The sequence below is a fragment of the Felis catus genome, chromosome D2, assembly GCF_018350175.1.
Source record: "Felis catus isolate Fca126 chromosome D2, F.catus_Fca126_mat1.0, whole genome shotgun sequence".
NCBI lineage: Eukaryota > Metazoa > Chordata > Mammalia > Carnivora > Felidae > Felis > Felis catus.
Window position 1 is genome coordinate 80310379 of NC_058378.1, and position 19233 is coordinate 80329611.

At 46.5% G+C, this 19233-nt stretch overlaps 2 protein-coding genes across 5 annotated transcripts in view; both read right to left on the reverse strand.

The window, feature by feature from the left end:
* Positions 1-6299, reverse strand: part of FAM53B (family with sequence similarity 53 member B) — a 112671-nt gene extending 106372 nt beyond the window's left edge. Inside the window, exon 1 of the mRNA XM_023241060.2 lies at positions 5980-6299. The gene's annotated coding sequence lies outside the window, so the exon portion shown is untranslated. The remainder of the gene's footprint in view (positions 1-5979) is intronic.
* The window catches only part of EEF1AKMT2 (EEF1A lysine methyltransferase 2), a 38524-nt gene continuing 19658 nt past the window's right edge, over positions 368-19233 (reverse strand). Inside the window, exons 6-8 of one of the 4 annotated variants that reach the window (XR_002146732.3) lie at positions 12514-12654; positions 12360-12414; positions 9262-10220 (exon numbers count right to left, since the gene is read on the reverse strand). Coding sequence is in view for 3 of the 4 variants with exons in the window: in XM_023241066.2 (XP_023096834.1) it covers positions 12593-12654 (62 nt within the window). In the remaining variant the exon portion in view is untranslated. Of the gene's footprint in view, positions 1236-9261; positions 10221-10329; positions 12655-19233 lie in introns of those variants that run through there. The other 3 variants (XM_006938255.5, XM_045040801.1, XM_023241066.2) reach the window with 3 other exon arrangements.

Sequence of the window (19233 nt, forward strand, 5' to 3'; positions counted from 1 at the left end):
ACCAATGCTGAGCCTTCTCTCCAAGATTCTGATGTGACTGGTCCTGGATAGAGCGTGGGCACTGGGATTTTTTTTTTCTTTTGTAAATCGCTCTCCAGGTGATTCTACTGTGCAGCTAAGGTGGAGACTGACGGCTCTAGAGTCTAGAAACTCTGCACAGAGGCCCCAGCCATTTCCCACAAACTTTTTAGGGCAGGAGATCCAGCCAGGCAGGTCTTGCTGGAGACAGGATGCTCACACCATCCCCCAGCCCCCAACCCAGGATCAACCTGTGAAGAGCCATGTGTCTGAGACAGAACACAGGGCCTCTGCCCAGCCCCGGCTGGGACATACCAAGTTCCCACACACTGAAGGCCGCACAATTGGGTTCAGTTATTTGATTACTTTAGGCATGTAAACAAAACGTGATATTATACAAATCTGGGGTGGCAAGCACCACAAAATGGTTTACTTTGAGAGATCTGAATTACAAACGCAGAGGAAAAAAAAAAAAATGCCGAAATCCCTTTTAAACAATCTCTTTGAATAGAAAACAGAATCCGAATAAATGGTGATACCTCTTCTGGGCTGACAGATTTATTTCCCATTTCCCCTAGAAGGTCACTGGGAATAATTACATTTTCTTGTGAATCTGTCTTTTGCAAGGATGAAGCAAAATATTTCAATCTTCCCAACTGAGGCACTGCCATTGGTCCTGTGGTAGAACTAGAATCCAAGCCCCCCCCCTTTAAAATTTTTTTAAAAGCTGTAGGAAAAGGAGGGGCATGGCAAAGAGGGGGTCAGAATTGCTAAGTTTCCCTGTGGTGTTAACAACACTAAGCAAAATTTATGCTTTGAGATAAAACAGAACTGATGCCTCTATCTTAGGAAGGCACCAACCAACAGCACGCGTGTGGAAAACAACCAGGCTCTGAAGAGAGACAGACCCCGACAGAACCACGACCCTCTCCGGCCTAGAAGCTGTGCGGCCTTCGGCCAGTTACTTGGCCTCTCTGAGCCTCAATTCCTTCAGCTGTAACTGCAGGAATGCTTTGAAAACTGGAGAGCGCACGCAACGCCTCTGGCCCAGGGTAGGCCTTCAATACCCAGTGGGCACCGCTATTATTCTTGGAACAATCCACACCCATTTCGGCTGAAGCCTGCTGCGCCCAACTTTTCATGGTCCGGAATCCTGGGAACTAGGGAACCATATTACACCAGTGCAGGAGGAGAATCTGTTTCTTTGTTCCACGAGCCTAAGGAAAAGAGCGAGAGCAGTCAGGAGTTGGCCTGCCCCCCCCGCCCCCATTCTGGGGTCAAATGGGCTCTTTAGCGACAGAATTTGCTTTCACCTCCTGAGAGTGGCCCCGTGGAAAAAGTGCCCCCAGGAACTACAGATGCCTAAGGGGCACCGTTGTTTCTTTCCGAGATATCCCCCCCGGCACGGTCTGGCCGAACTGCCCCCGCCGCACCCCCACCCCCTGCAAAAGACAGCTTCCCGTGCAGCCCCCCGCAGCAGGAGAGGAGGAGAACCGTTAAAGAAGCTGGGGGTGCCTGTCACACTTCTCCATAACCCCTGACGTGATGTGAAATTCTACAAGGTGGACCCTTTGAAATGCAAAATCTTCCAGAGTCCTTCAAATGTGTTTTTATTTTCTCGGGTTCCTAAGGCTGCTTTCAGACCCACCCATCAGTATTCCCCCCTCCCCTCCATCACCCACATTTAACAAAAAAAGAAGAAGAAGAAGAAAAGGAGAAGGTGGTGGTGGCTGCGGCAAAGACGTCTCTGTTTTGTTGTTGTTGTTGTTGTTTTTTTTTTTTAAAGCTCAAGTATCTCCAGTCGATGCAAGGAAGAAAAAAAAAAAAGAAAGAAATCTTGTCCTCAGCTCCAGCCTCCTCACTTCCCTTCTCCAAGACACCCTGAAGCCAAGTTTCCCCCTGGAAGATTTCCTCCCGTCCATCCGAACCAGCTCCGCACGAACTCTGCTGCTGCTTCGGATCCCAGAGAGCTTTCTTAGATCAAGAATCCCGGTGCCCTCCGACCCGAGTTCGGGAAGGTTAAGGCAGGCACCACCAGACCACAACCCACAATTTTTGGAGCCCTAGCCTTGATCCAAAACCGTGTGCACAGGAGGTTTGGATTAAACATCAAAGAAGAAATTACCTTAAAACAAAGTTGTTTGGCAAAGAAAATTGCTTCGCCATAAGAAGAACCCTAGGGAATGGTAAATTGCTTTTGAATATAGACTTTTCAGTGGCGCGGTCATTAATCATGTTAATGTAAACTGCGCTAAAACAAAAATTTTCTAAGCAAGTCTCCGGGCACATCAGTGTATCTAAGCCTCGGGGGTTTGTTTCCAAAGCTCACATCCCAGCACGCAATGAAACTGCTGTTAATGGGGTCAGCTATTACAGTGCAGTCCCCGACCCTGGGCCATAATAAAGGTGACTCAGCCATGTAGAAAGAACCCTCATAAAGTTAGGCAGGAAACAAACACAGAAATTAATCAGAGGAGGAGAGGCAATGATTTTGGAAAGTGTATTCCCGGGGCAAGTTTAAACAGCGACTCTCCCTGGATGATCAGACATTTCAGAGGGGAGCTGAGGGAGGCCAGTCAACATTCCTTGCAGCGCTCAAGTCCCCCGGCCAGGCCCTGTTTTGCAGGGTGCAGGGCAGGGCAGCAGCTGGACAAGACAAGGAGGAGTGTGGAGCCCAGCAGAGTTAAGCTGCGCGGAGCCCAGCCAGAACGGGCCATGTGCTTCGTGTTGGCAACAAACTGGTTCTTTCAAGAGAGGAAGGGTCTGACAAAAACGGCAGCTGCAGCAAAGCAAGCAGCTCAGAGGCAAAAGCCTCGAAAAAAGCCCCAGGTTTAGGAGTCTCCCCTCAAGACAAAAAACAAACAAACAGAAAAAAAAAAATCATCTTTGGGGTTTTGCAAGGGCTAGTTCATCTCTTAAGGTGTCCCCCTTGCTGGATCAATTAAAGAGAGCCCCTCCACATCTGGTTTCCATCTAAAACCGAAACTTGTATTATCAGCATATTACATAACAAATTATGCCTGCAGGTTTCTTTTATTACACATCAGAGAGGTGTGTGTGGTACGGCTAATGATGGCAGTGGTGCTGACCTGCGTGTTTGCTTGTATCGGGTTTGGTTTTGTTTTTGTCTTTTTTTTTTTTTTTTTTTTAAGGGCAAGGACGAAAAGTTTCCGTGCAGTATGCAATTCAAAAAAAGTCGCACGGCCGGGACACAACATCGGCTGAACAGTCCGCCAGTGGGTCCGGCTCTCGGTCTCCGGGACCCACCACCGCACCAAGCAGTGGGTGAGAAGGGCGTACTGTTTAAAGAGCACGGCAAAGACATACCAGCCTGCTCCGAGGCGTCCCCTGCTGCCAGCTCCCAGAGTGTACCGGGGTGCCTGGTCTCCAGTCTCCAGCAGGGGAAGAGAGAGCTGGCTAGCCCTTCCCAACCCTTCCACCATTGGTCAGGCGCCTGCCCGCTGAACCCGCTTAAAGGACACGCAGCCCATCAGGCTTCCACAGAACTGGGGGGGAGGGGGGGGGAATGGAGGCCAGGTGACAGTGAAGTCATCAACAGGGGGACAGAGAGAGGTGACAGGTGTGGAGAGAAAGAGCCTAAGAAATAACAACGGGGCTTCCCGTAGGATGTCAACGAAGGAGACCCACCACGACCCCTCTAAGGTATCTTAACATAAAGGTCTCCCTAAAAGAACTTTAAGAACTTCCAAAACACTACTATGTGTGCGACATATCCTAAATTGAAAACAGAAGGGAGAAACTGACTGAAAATATTATCAATCACAATCGTGGAGCACTCATGCTGCCAGCCTTAGGAATTCAAGTCCACTTCTGCAGCAGACAATACTAACTTTTATTTAAAACTGGTCTTCAACGTTAAAAGGGTCACGTTATCAACATCACATTCTCAGGGGAAAATAAGAAGTCCTGGGGCAAAATGATCTGAACCGGTCTTAAAACCACCTTCTTCTCTAGAGGGGCATTTGGGGAAAAAACAGACCTGCCCCAAGCCTCTCCTTAGTTTCCTAGACTGGAACGGCGCCCTGGGAGCTGGATCGCCGCATGCTCCTGGGTCTGCAGGACCGCTGGCAGCATGCAGACCCTAGCCAAGTGCAGACCCTGGGTCGAGGGCCACAAGTCCTGCACTTAGAACACAAACCTCCTCCCACTAACAGGGGCCTGTCATCGGGAGGTAGCTGTTTCTGGTTTTTTATCTAGCTGTCGCCAGTTAAGGGATGGGGTTGGGGGCGGGGAAACAAAACCCCACAGATCTGCAATTCAGTATCAAAACTGTAACTGAGACAAGTCACTGCTAAGTGGATAAATTAAAATGAAACCAAAACCTGGCCAAGTCGGGAACAGTGAGTTTCACCAGGTCTACTAACTCCATTCCCTCCCAAGTCCTCAGACCAGGTGACATCTTTCAACGGAGTCTAGGATCTGGAGCAAGGAGGGATCCCCTTCCAGCCTGTGGGAAGTGCTGGGAACACATATGCTAGTATGTCATTTGGAAGTCTGCTAATGCGTTGTAGGCAGCACAAGACGCTTGCCTGGCTTCCCAGGCCAATAAACAATGCCATTCCAACTCCTGCAGCAGTCAATAGAAAACACTCCCTTGTCTCCGCCATCCAACAATTCAACAAACATTTGTTCCTGTGGAACAACCGTCAGCCTGGCTCCATCTGCACCCGCTCCGGCAAGACAAGCGCGGCGGCGGAGGCGGCGGCGGCGGCGGCACCAATGCCCTGCCCCAGGGTCCCGGCCCGTGAAGCAGCCCTCCGCAGGGGCCACTCACCCAACACCACCGAGTCCGGAGACTGTAACGTATGGAAGACTCGGAGTGTGGCCTATAGGAGGCAGAATCCCATTCATCAAATGCTGCAAAGAGCCGTTCTTTGTTCACCATCGTACGAAGTACAGTACGTGTTAATGAACCCGGGCGGTCAGATGGAGGGAGCCCGGCTTCGGGGGGCTTCCGGGGGCGAAGGACCCGTGCAAGCTAGCCCGCACGACTCGCCCGTGCTCCGCCGCTCTGCCCCGCGCCTCGAGCATTGTTCCCCAAGTCTGCAGGCGGGGGTGGGGAGCTGGGGGTGCCCGAGAAGCCCCTTGGGGCAATGCACTCCGAGGGCCCTCCCCGGATTCTAGGTGTTCTCGCCTCCTTCGTCCCTGCCCCACCAAGCGAAACTCCCAGTGGGAAAGCTGACTCCCACAGGCTTGCAAATCAAGGACTGGCAAAAATGTGACTCGACCAGTGTGCCCGTGCCGGACGGCCCTTCTCGCCATGTGCAAAGCCACGCCGGCGCCCCCCGCTCCGCAAACCCCCGCCGCGGCCACCCCGCGGGCTTCCCCAGCCGGGAGCAGAACGCCCCCTCACCCCCCACTGCGACCGCCCCGGCCGGTCCAGCAGCCACAGAGCCCGCCGCTGGGCGTCCGCATCCCGGGGGTGGCGGACGCAAACTTCCGCGAACAAAAGAGTTGTCTGCAAACGGTGCGGGAACTTCGGGGTTAGCAGGGGCGCTCGGGTCCCGGGTCCCGGCGCCTTCGCCGCTGGCGCCAGCCAGGGCTCAACTTGAGACGCGGAGAGGAGCACACCCCCGGGCGCAGCCGGCCCCGCACCCGCCCCGGGGAAGCGCAGACTTTTCCGCAGGGGCCGGGCTGGCTCGTTCCCCTGGCGGCGCTCTGACAAGTCTCACGCCTGCACCAGAGGCGACACTCAGCACCCCGAGAAACCGCCCGAACCAACCCGAAGACAAGGCGGAAAAAAGGAAACCAGCAACATAAAAAAAAAAAAAAAGAAAGAAAAAAAAGAATAACAATTTAAAAATCTTAAAAGGGCAAGCCCAGCACACGCGAGAGCAGGGTCCCTCCAGCCGCCGGCTGCGGCGCACACGGCAGGGACCTCCGCTCGGGACCGGCCCCTCGGCCGCCGCCACCGCCGCCGCGCGGCCCGGGGTCGCTTACTGTGCGCGGCGGGGCGCTCCGAGCGCGGGCCCCGCGCCGTCGCCGCCGGCGCTCGCCAAGTCGTCCCGGCTGCCCGCCGCGCGTCCGCCGCGCGCACGCTCTCCTGCCGGCGCCGAGCGCTTTGTACCGAGCGGCTCCCAGGGAGGAGGAAATCGACTTGTCACTTCCTGAACTGTTTGCAACTCGTCCCTTTAACCGGCCCCGGCCAGGCCGCCCGCGCCCGCCGCGCCCGCCGCGCCCGCCGCCGCCGAGGGGCCGCCCGACCTCGGCTGCGTGTCGCTGGGTCGGGCGCTCTGGCGGCGGCGTCGCGGGCCCGGGCGCTCGGCGCGGCGGCGGCGTGCAAGAGCCGGGCGGCGTGCGGCGGCGGCGGCGGCGGCGGCGGCGGCGGGCGAGTGTGCAGTGCGCGCAGCCGCCGGTGGGCGGGGAGTGGGGGGGTCGCGGCGCGCCGCCGGCGGGGCTAGAGGGCGTCCTGCGAGCTGAGCCGCGCGCCGAGCTCGCGCTTGCGAGGCCCCGGGACGCGGGAAGTGGCCCCGGGCCCGGGCCGCGCCGCCACCACCACCCCCCCTCCTCCGCGGCTGCCCGGGGCCAGGGGTCCCGCGGGCGTCTCTCCCGCCACCCCCACCCCCCACCCCCCGCCCCAGCCCGAACCGGGGCAAAAAAATCCTGGGCCGCGTGGACTTCAGACATCCAGCTTCCGGGTTGTTGGGTTTTGAGGTTTCAAAGAAACGATCATTACGGTGGCGTGCTGGGCGGCGGGGGGCGGGGGCGGCGTGTTAGTGTTGTTACACTTTGGGAAAATAAAGCGCTAGTTTCCTAACTCGGGGCGCTGATCGAAATAAAGGAATGTGTACTTCAGAAGCCACATGCAAAATATATGCAACTGGTGAAGGAAGGATTTGTGGTTGCTAAGCAGAGGCAGAGCATGTTTCGTTCTGTAACTTAGGATGTTGACTTAAGTTCAGGAATGTAACCCTGATAGAATAAGCAGAGCATTTTCATTGTACTGCTCACCTGGGGGAGGGGGATTGTTTTCCTTGTGAAGTGAACCCCTAGATTTCCCATTACTCCGTCCTACTAGTGTATGTTATTTTATTGACCTTGTATCCAAAGAGATTTTTAAAGAGGAGGTTTTTTTTTTTTTTTTTAAAAAAGAACTCCCCTATGCCTGTTTTGTGTTCTCCTTTGCCAAAAAAACAAAACACCTCATTACTTTACATGGATTGTGTCTGCGCCATTTGAATGGTTCTATTCATAAATCAGGAAACTTTTTCTGTTGCTTCTAGGAACATTTAATTGGTTTTAATCCAATGTTTCAATCCCAGTATCAAACATAAATGAACAATTAACTTCTTGAGCACTTGGGAAACTCTTATATTTCATGGCTATTGCTGAAATATTTCAGTTTCTCTCACACTGGACCCATTCTTTTTCAGAAAATCATGAGCTAACATCTTTCACACGAGCTACAGCTCACTCCAGTGGTTTCTTCTGCAAGATTAGGATGACCTACAGTCAGAAGGATGTGAGTCTACTCATTCAAGTAGATGATGTGGGCTATAACCCATTCATCCCACAAAAGCCAAAATGAGCTAACAGGGAGAATGCTAAGATTCCGATATCCTTATCCATAAACATTGCTTTACAAGAATTTATCAAGGGCCAGTTTTGAAAGGAGCAAGAACTAAGTCTTCCTAAGTGAAACAAAGAAAGGCACAAGGGATAATTTGAGGATACTGCTACACTTCCCTAATGCCATTTTATCACAGTGTCACCTCGGCCTTTGAGAGCTTTAAGAATATAGTTTAATTTACTTTTTATTAGGAAGCCTAGAGTGACTCCTGCTGGCAAACATTCAGCTTATTCCTACAATTACTAGTTCATCAGGTCAACACAGAAAATAAAATGCAGGGGTCCAGAGCCTGGAGACAATTATTGCAACCATGATTCTTGTTTCTTTCGGGATGATTTTTGTCTCAGAAAATTCCAAGGATTGTGGTCATGGCAAGCCCGTTTACTGCAACGCCTCCTTTCCAACCTAAAGCAGCCTGTTTTTCTGGTTCTGAGGCTTTCTTGCAAATGCACAAACTAAAATACCTGCTCAAGGAGTTGTGCTACTAAGCAATGAATGGCTATTTCTCATGTACTTAATTTGAATCTCCAAAAGCTAACCGGTATATACATTAAGGCCTGGATCGCTTTACCTTCCAGATACTATGTGGCTCTTTCCACATTAAGTAGTTAAGTCCTATACATCTAAAACACCCCCACTCTTTAAGGCTGTATACTACATAGTTGTTTATTACTTAAAAAGTCCTACCCAAAGGTTGTATATTAGAGTTTTGCTCAATTCAGAAGCGCAAATATAAATGCAGCTGAACTCTGGATGTAAAACAATGTAAGCTGTATTGGGGGCGGGGGGGGGGGGGGGTGTCTACCTTTGTTCGATCCTTAAAGGTCAAAAACAAATCGAAACCAGATTTAGAGCACTACCAGGCAACTAAACACAAATCCTAAGTCAATTTAGGAATAAATCCATAAATAATCCGAAATGATCACTTGTAACTTTTCCATTATCATTGACCAACACTAACCGGGGTAAGCCACGAACACCTGGGAACTATAAAATGCAGGGATCCCATACGGTCTCCCTCCAAGACCGATCAATGAAACAGGGATAACGCACAGCAATACTGCCTCTCCTGGCCCCTCTCAAAGCAGAACCACCAAAGGGAGGAACGCCTGTGCGTACAGCACGCATCCATCATGTCTCCTCAAAACTGCCTGGGAGAGTTTAAACTGAATTAAATTCTACACTACAGAGTTGCCCTATTCCAAGTGTAAAGCTCTTAAGCAATAGGAGACAGTAAGGGTGTATTTTATTAAGAAAGGGTGTAACCAACTATAACTTGTATCAACAAGCTAATAAAGTATTCACCTAAGCACATTTGTGCAGAGGAGGGTAAAGGTTGGATTCTGATAGGCACTAAGGAGTGTCCTAGGTAGTTAGTGGGTGTTTTATTTTTGTGCCTTTAGAAGCAGATGAATGTGATATTCAAGCAACAAGGAGCTAAGCTTTGAAGTCTGATCAAGGACCAGTCAATGTTGTTCAGTTTAACCCATCAAATCTATATGTGCCTATAGCTGTAAAAAGAGCTCACCACTAAAAAGTCATAAACTAGTTTGTCTCTGAGAATAACACAGTATATTCTTTTTTAGAATAAAGTGAACGAAACAAACATCAAACTTGTTACACATTGGACCCAACAGCACAGTACACAGATGTGTGTGTATTAACCCCTTTATTCGGCTTCCAAAAGCCACTGCCTCTTTGTCACAACTGTTGTATTAAAAGCCAGTCATTCACATTTCACACTGTCCTTTCTAAATCTGAAAAGATCTTTTATAAAGCAGAACCTTTTAAAGTTGCTTATAATAGATGATGGGAAGACAAACACCACCAAGTCCACCTGAAGCATTTTCAAAAAGACTGGCTACGGAAAACAAGTTAGCAAAATACATTTCTTTGGAAAATATGGAAAGTTTTTGGTTACAGATAAAAGCCAAAAATCTGAATCTACTATGGGGACAGTTTTCTAATGTAGATTTTATTCATCTGTGAGCCAGCTACAACTAACAGCCCTACCTACACATGCATGTTAGGACACACTAATCCTTCCATTCTTTCCTTTCTGATCTTTTATATTGTGTTCTGAAACTTTTCCACTGAGGAAAAGGAATTATAGCTCTGGCTGGGATCTCTCTCATATCGACAGACAGACAGGTAGGTAGGTAGGTAAGTAGAAATATCTACACAGAGAGAGAGAGGTATCTCCCCTATCTATATACACACCTTTTTTAAGAGGCACTTCGATTCTTGAAGACAAAGTTACTTTTTGATTCAAGAACTAAATAAAACAAATGTATTTTCATTGAAAAATAACCATGGCAGTGAATTTAATGATACCAATCTAACTCCTTTGATACAAAATGAGAGTTGAAAGCAGCTTGAAGCGGAATGCCTATTGAAATCAGCGCATGTGAATCCGCACAGCTTTGTAACCAAACGTCTAGCACCATTGAGGTACGAAGCATGCCAGCTGGGACAGCATTGTGCACCACAAAGTGTGGGTTGTAAGCCTAAGTCCTGAGCACAAACCCTGGTTTCCAAGTTGGCAGGTGCTGAAAACACAGCAAATGTCACGCTTGCAACTCACTGGATGAAGAGCTCTGGGTAATGCAAGCTAAAAAGAACAGAGCAACAGTTAAAACTTATTTAACTTTGAGATATATAGATATAGATATAGATAGATAGATAGATAGATATAGATAGATATCTATCTATCTATCTATCTATCTATATATATATATATTTTTTTTTGGCAATAGTAGCTATTGGTGTTATGTGCTACCAGAAAACACCAGCATGAAAAAGGAAGACAGTGAAAAGTTTCTGCATGGTAAATAAACAAAAGGAATACAATGAAGGCTCTTCACAATTTACATTCAAAGTTACTGGTGTATGTAAAACTTACCAAACCTGTGTTACTATTTTAATAGTAACAATGAAAAGCATAATTCATTCCTGACCTTTCCCTCATCTATTTATGATCTGAGCTGAAGGAGACTCTAATTGATATCACTGTTAACATGGTTACTCACCCATAACCTAGCTTGGCCTCAGACCCTCCACCAAAAACACAGCTAAAAACAAGTGACAGTATCTTCATATGGTTATACACTGAGTTTTATCTAGAAAATATTTCAACAGCACAGCCAGACTAAATGTTTCTGCTATCATCTTCAAATGAAAAACTTTTCCATTTTTTTCTTATATAGACTTTAGTGGAATTCAGATTTGGTATTTATGATACAAGCCCAAAATTTGCCTTAATTTTTCTCTCCTGTCAACTGTCTGCCATATAATGTCACTGCCTCAAGAAAAATCTATTTTTAACTCATCCCTAGTGATATGCTCAAAGCCACTGCTATCCTGCCTATCCCCATAAAAATGAAACCGAGTGAATTTCATTCTCATTATGTAGAAAGGAAACTGTGAAACGACATACAGTTTGTGATTTCACAGAGTTTAAATACCCAATCTAAAGACTGAATCCTTTGGGTTTAAAATACCAAGGAAAATAATCAGTCTCCGGCTCCAAAGGGTAGAACATCCTTGGGAGCAGTATGAAAAGAACATGTGCCCCACGTAGTATATTAGCCTGTGAATTTCTTAACTCTCCTCAGCAGTTTGTCAACCTTCTGTTTTAACCAAAAGCAAAGATGTTTTGTTTTATTGTATCCATTATAAGAGGGACTGGCCTTGCCTATTTTGTATGCACATACCCTGCCCCTGACCTGAAACGAAGAAGAAGTGATATGAGAAGTTAGCTTGCTTTTTTTAACTACTACTTTACAGCTTCTCTTAACTTTCACAAAAAAACCCTCCCCAAAAAACAAAAGTCGTGATCAAATCCAGGTTATTTAACCACCACAGCACTAAACTCCCTAACTCAGGGAAGCTTTTATTATGTCCATCCTAGGGACATACCTCATCACATTGGTCTCATCTCTATAGAGTTTTTAAAGAATAGTTCAAAGACTTCAGCTCTTTGAGGATGACTAGAGAAAGTGACACTATTCTGGCCAGTATTTCTCTAGTCACACTAAGCCGGGTCCAGGCACTGGGATATTCACTTACCCACCAATAAAAAAGGTTAAGTATACAAATCTGAAAACCAAATGTTTTCTAGACTAGGTAGGATAAACAACTGATTCGATGTACACAACATACTACACTGTCAGTTCCGCTATAAACTAAGGTCAAATCAGATAAACTATTTAAAGTATTAACCAACCTCAAACTTTGAAATGTCACTGTGAATGGCACCGTTAACTCAACATAAAACGAGGAAACAAAACACAACTCACTGATCAAAGAAATTCAATCTAGATGATGCAAGGTGGAAATCAATGATAAAACCCTGCCCCACTGCTTCCTCAATGCCAGGTAAGACCCAAATCCAACTCAACCTTCATTGAACCTGATGCATGGTTAGTCGAAGGACCTGCTCTCAGTTCCCTTGTTGGAAATAACACCTTAGCATTCACACCTAATGATGGAAGGTGCATCATGTCCTTGGCCATTTGTTTTTCAATTCAAATGCATCCAAATGAACATTTTCCCCATCATACCTACATTTATTACTAAATAATTACCACTTAAACAGATAACGACCTTAAATGTGAGTATCCTTAGAGTCTGCTAAAACACATCATAAAGATCATTTGTTGAAAATGACTAAAGCAGCAGCAGCTACACAGAACGGTTTTTTAAGAAATTCTGGAAGGCCCACCTGTTCCAAATTTTCACTCTTACTCACCTATCCACCACTTGGCCTCTCCCCGCCATCGAAACACTCTTGGAATACAGTGGACCTGAAGACATAACTCAGTGGCACTGAGGGGTAAAATCTCAAACAAGTCAATCTATCAGCCCCAATGGGAAGACGGATTCTTGGAGGAGAGAATATTTACCTGGCACTGGCGTTTGCTAGGAATCATGCTAAGTGGCTTCACGTTGATTTTTCTTACTTCATACTCATTCACACCCCTATTATGTGAAGTCTACACAACTGTTTCTGTCTCCGTTTCTCAAACCTGCTCCAAAGAAACGTTCTGAAGGGAAAACAAGTTTAAGTAAGTGTATGCTATCCACTAGGCACTTTCCCAGCACCGTTAACATGCTTCGGTGTCACTGAGGGGAGAAGCAGGTACAGGACAGGAAGGCAGTAGCCCAGAGAGGTACAAGGCCTAAGAAGGGCACACTCACGCACCGCACCCGAACGAGGGTCTCTGTGCGGCATGAGAAGGTAGAAGCCTCAGCGCCCTGGGGCTGCAGGGTGCTAAATTAGGTCACCTGTCAGTGTGAGTCCTGTGTGCCTACTCAGGCCCAATCTTGATCTCGATCTTTCTATACATACAATCCAAGCAGACTAAACAATCAGATGTAAACTTCTAAGTTTCTTGGATAAAATATACTATGGTCAAACGAATACAAACTAAATTATCAAATATATCACCAGGGACAAACAATACTCAAATCTGAAGTTTACCAATGAATGTACAAAGATGTTTTATAGATGGAAAAATACATGATTTTATGCTCCAAATGTTTTATTATACGTACATATATTTTTTCACATACATAGATACCCGTTGTTTAAAAGAACTGTAAAATGACCTAATAACTGATTCTTAGCTAATGGGAGTATTTAAACTTCCCATATATAGCAGAAACCTGGGGCACCTGGGTGGCTCAGTTGGTTAAGCATCTGACTCTTCAGCTCAGGTCATGATGTCACGGCTCATGAGACTGAGCCTCTCGTTGGGCTCTGTGCCGACAGCACGGAGAGGCTGCTTCGGATTCTCTCTCAAAATAAATAACTCAACATTTATTGTGGAAACCTATTTTGCAGACCCATCTCTAAACCTTAGATCAACTTCAGCAGGTATTATGGACTGAATGTTTGTGTCAACCCCCTCCCAAATTCACAAGTTGAAGCCCTAACCCTCAATGTGATGGTGTTTGGAAATGGGGCCTCTGGGAGGTAAGCAGGGTTAGGTGAAGTGAGGCAGGCGGGGCTCTCATGACGGGATCGGCACCCTTAGGAGACACACAAGAGAACCTGCTCGCGTGCTCTCTCTCCCTCCCTTGTAGGCATGCACAAGGGGCTCGTGTGAACATACAGGGGGATGGCAGCTGCCTACATGCCGAGAGCAGAGGCTTCAAAATGAAGCCTGCCTTGCTGGCACCTTGATCTTGGACTTCCCCGGTCTCCAGACTGTGAAAAGTAAATTCCTGTTGTTTAAGCTACCCAGCCAACGGCAGCCCAAGCTGACCAGCACCGGGGTGGAGAACTTTAGACAAGGAGAGCGACCTGCCTATATTGCAATCGTTTTTTCCTCCCAAATTGGGTATTTCAAAGTAATCATTTCTCTTTCATATTTATTCGACTACTTACCAGATTTTAAACACTCTGTTACTATAGAATGAAAGGAACCAAAACAAATCAAATTTCAAGGCCAGAAAATAATCTGACACTGCATTTGTCATAAATTAAATCATTAATCAAATGGACTTAGTAATAATAAGATGATCCCTCTGACTTCTGGTTACGTTAGCACCTTCACCATACAGAGATTCCAGGAGGAAACCTCAGAGCACTAAATGAACAGACTTCTCCAAGAGACGGGCTTATTTCACAGTGAGGTCCAGTATGTGGAATCCCCCTCATAGTTTAATCCAGTTAATTACTTTTTAATTAAATAATAACCACACTAGTCGGCACTTCCAACTACGAGGCTATATGGAATTCAATCCTCTCTCTTGAGCAAACTATAGTATCAGTTTTGTTTTTTTTTTTTTTGACCCAACTGGTTCTCTTCACAAAATCAGAGCTTTTCTGCTACACGTTAGGGCTCCCACACGGAAGAAACAGCTCTGACTCGTGCGCCTCGTTTAGGATTGCTTCTCAAAAGTCAGCAAGTATTATTCCCATTCAAAACAACGGCATAGAAGCCCTTTCGCTGAGTCACAACTGGGCCTCAAAGGTTACATTTTATAAATAAGACAACGCGCAGCGTGCAGTGTTCCTCATTCACAACTTCAGGCCTGTCTTCCAAAACTTGCATACAGCTCTTTAATTCAGCCCAGTATGTTTTATTAAATGCCATATTATGATTTCCCCCATTCAGACTCCAGCTAGGCTTCTTGTTGAGGACATGGAAGGGAAACTTAATTATTGCTGCTTCAGTGCATCTAAATTTATTTCATTACCAAAATCAACAGAGTAAGGGCGAGATGCTGTAGCAGAAAGGCAGCCGGACATGGAATGTAAACTGCTCCTTCCTCTACCCTTCCCCCGCCCACCCCACCCTCAAAGTTCCATGGTTGGAAAGCATCCTAACGGGGGCTTTTTTTTTTTTTTTTTTTTTTTTTTTTTTTAGCCAGGATGTACTAAAATTAGATGGGAACAAAGGACTGACATTTTCATACACGAGGAGGGGTTAGGAGAAAAACGTGCACTGGCAGCACCCACTCTCTTCTACATTTAGCTTCTCCCCCCCCCCCCCCCCCACAACTGCGTCCATCCTTGACAAGAGGCAGGGAGGGCATGGCAGGAGCGCTGCGGGGAGCACTGCGCCCAGTGCCGCGGAGAATCCCAGAGAATGCTAACCTGCCTGTCTGTAAGTATGTTAATGAAGAATGAGAAATACAGTTCACGGCGCCCTTATTCAACTGGAGTATTTTCACACTTCTTTCAAGGCTCCTCATACGATGTCCATGATATGCTCATCGCTGGTTCGTGTATAAATTTTTAGGTATTTGGGAAAACAGATACGGTACATTTGCTTTCCTTACAAAGCTTCCGGGTAGCATGCACACAAAAAAGATGACTCACTAAAGTACTTATTTTCTGATGCGGTAATAACAATACATATTTTAAAACATAAAAGAATTTATCATTTCTTCCAAATGGGCCACTTAAAAAATGAAAAAAAGTAGATTTGGGGTTTTTTTATTATCTTCCTCTTAGAAACTGGACAAGTAATTTGCAAATACTCTAAGGCACAATTGATCTCTTAGTTGTAAGTCTTTCTTACAATGGTATCAGCATGACAAAAGTACATTCTGCCAGCCTCTACATCCAGTTTTTGAAGTTCTACTTCATAAAAGCAGGATATTGATACATTCATGTCTTGTGAATTATTCCTATCTTTTTAATTTGGTTTCCCTGGGCCTAAACCACAGGTCTACACAGTGACCGCTCAAAATTCAGTTCGAGAAGCCCTTTAATGATTAGTCTAATGCACTGAGTTGTAAAGATTTTTAAAACTCAGTAAGTACCGACTCAAGCTCTCTTTTTTTCCTGGTTACTGGAGCCCATCTTGACATCTAAGCTGGAAATGAATGATCTTTCAACAACACGCCAGGGATTTTGCTAAGGTCATATTCAATCATTCATTAGGCTTCTTCCCCCTCGCTTTTCAGAGTTCTATTGTGAAGCTGGTTTTATTCAGCATTTATGTAGCCTGTGGGCTTGGGTGTTTGTCTGCTTAATGTTGAGTTTCATTTCTATGCCCCTAACATAGGAATCCATCAATTGACCAAAGAATTTCAAACTATTCTTTTACTTTTCTAACAAATTGCATGGTGTGTATGACGAATAAATTAGCATTAATTTTCTTCCATTAACTGTTAATAAAACATGCTCCTGTGCTCCCCCTTCTTCTAAGGACATCTCTGTTTCCTGCCTAACAGAGAAATGACAAGGGTTTCCTAATTTTTTCCCACTAAGCAATTGTCCTTCAACCTAGCATGCTTCTCGTCTCCCACAATCAAGCTCTAGGTCATGGGCAGCCTCCTTCCAGTGAAGTGTACTAGACAAGACTCCTTTCAGAGCCCATCAGCAGCCCCCCCCCCCCCCCCACACACACACACACAAATAGCTAAAGAGGTTTTACTACTGTGGAACACAAGACACTTGGTCCCTTGCTTTCAAAGCAGAAAGCTGTCTCTGGAGCACGTACACTCTAGTTCACAGTGCCAAAAACAGGAAATCAAACCCAGGTCTCCCCACAGCAGAATGCCGGCCTGGAGAGCAACGGATTTTTCACATTTGTAGAGATTTTCATCAGGGGCTACCAGACACATACACACGTGTGTAAATACATAAAATAAAATTATTTAAGAAAACATACATCAAAGTCTATTGACACAGGCAGGGATACTCTCTTTGCATATCAATTTAAGGAAAATTATTTCAAAGGCTATAGGCTAATATAGGTTTCTTAAAAATTAAAGCTTCTATTATACTCGGGATGAATGTAAATTAACATATATATATATATATACACACACACACACACTACATTACTACATCACAGTATCACAGAAAATTTAAAATAATAGTAGTGAACTGAAAACATATCATTCGTTGCAAACACTAAACGTTTTTTGTATAGGTTTACCTCCCGTCTTTCCCCCAAATAACAGAAAATCGCATCCATACCGCAGACGAGGAAGAAAGGAAGATTTGCTGCTAGTACAATGAGGAGGGGGGAGGGGGATCATTCAGGGACAGTCGTACTATTTTAAAATGGCTTCAGTCAAGCTGCCAAGAGTAGTGTCAGGTTTGATTCTCATCTGCATAAACGCCAGTCCCAAAAAGCAACTCTAACTCGTGCACCTGGCTTAAAGCAAAACGTTCTGAAAACTTTCGACTTGTTCATCGGTGTAACCGGCCCATTGGGCCTCAAACCCCTTCGGACCGGCCTGCGCGCCTCCTGAGCACAGAAGCGCCGGCTACTGCGGCTGTAACGTCCTAATGAGAAGCAACGAAGCTGTGCAGGCTCCAGAGAGAAGCTTCGTTTGCATTTCAAACAAGTTTCCTCAAAATAAGAGCGTCTTTTGATGAAATAAAGTGGCAATTCCAACTTCTCATCCAGAGAAACCAGCGCTCCCCACAGAACTGACCGCTCCCTTTCGAAACCGCTTTTCTTCCGGGTCCCCACACGGTCACGTGACATAACAGACCGCAGTGCAAGAGTTACATGTTTGCGGCCGGTTTTGGTAACTTGGGGGCACCTGCCGGCCTGGTTTTTGAAGTGTGGTATTATTTGGAAACACCAATTGACTGTTAGCATTCTGGTACCTTCCATTTGTTCTCACTGCAATCTCTGGGGGGCTGGCTTCCGGCATGATTCGCTGACAGGGAGAGATGACAAATCCCTTCTCCTAACCTTAGCAACAGCCAAGGTCCCCCCCAAATGCTTCATCTTTGCAAATGGGAGCAAATGGGTGGTACCACCACCACCGCCGCCCCCAACCCAGGGTGACTCGAGGAGCTTTTCAACGGAGACCCGCTCGGTGGGTTTGATCAGTGAATCAAACCCCATGTCTCCGTCTGGCGGCACGGAGAGCCCAGTCTGCCAGAGCAGTGCTTTAAAACAGCACACGTAGCCACGCAAAATTCTGAAAAAGTGCTTCCGTCCCATTGTCACATCTGACATCAAGAAAGAGTAATACGAGAACACGACAAAGACCAAACCTCCTTGGTAAATGATAAACCATGTTTCTGTGGGTTAAGATCCCAGGCCTAGTTTGTAAAATCAACACGAGTTTTTCACAAGTTTAAATCACATACGTTTTGAAGGAACTTCTCAGCCACTCTGGTTAAAAATGAGAGCTTTTCAAACAATCGGATTTGTGTCGAAAGCTTATGTAAATGTCTGCGGTTATCTCGTGCCAGGCAGGTAGCAACCTTAATGGCTGGTGAACGTGGATCTAAACCAAAGCCCTCTGCCCTCCACCCCGCCCCCACCCCACTCAGGGACAAAATAGAGAGAGACAGGGTTGTGATGCCAGACTCGCTCGTTACCGGATGAACATGCGCCAAACAAACAAAAACCCCACAGACCCAAATAGCTGAAAATCATCAAAAACTGTGTCGCTTTCAAATTTGTGTAGCGGCTCCCGTATTAAAGTATTAGCCCAAATGCAACGATGGCGTCACGTGGTCACGTTAGCTTCTCAAAAACGTTAATAAATACACTGTTTCTCTTGCTAACCGGCCCTAACTGGAACATCTTTGTCCCCGCGTCCCCGGGGGCTTCTAGGTACACATCCAGCTCACACCCCCCTTCGCAGAAGGGTCTGTCACGACAAAAGGGAGGTGGGGGAAAGTGACGAAGGCCGGACGGCTCGCCGGCTCCGGCCCACAGACCAACACGGGCACCAGAAAGGAGGGGCAGAGCTCCTGAAAATCCTACTTAACTTCCCTGGCAGCGTCTTCTCCAGACCAGTCCTGGTTCCCTCACTGAACCGCAACTGCCATTAAGGCAGAGACTTACTTAGCACCTGGGAAGCAGAACATGCCGGGGGAACGGCCAGGGGACCAGTCAGACCCAGAGAATCCCGGCTCCACCCTGTACTCGTCCTTCCAGCGTAAGTTACACACACCTTCAGAAGATATCGGGAGGATTCGCTGATTTAATACGATAATGTAACTTAACGTAACTTAACACGGAGCCAGCAGATAACAGTATCTGTTAGTTGTCTTTTCTACTTCCTGTTTTTCCCTCAAAGCGGGTAAAAAAAAAAAAAAAAAAAAGCAAAGCCCATTGGCGGCAACAAACAAGCTCAATAAATATTTCCTGATCAACTCACACATTTATCTGACTTTAATTGTATAC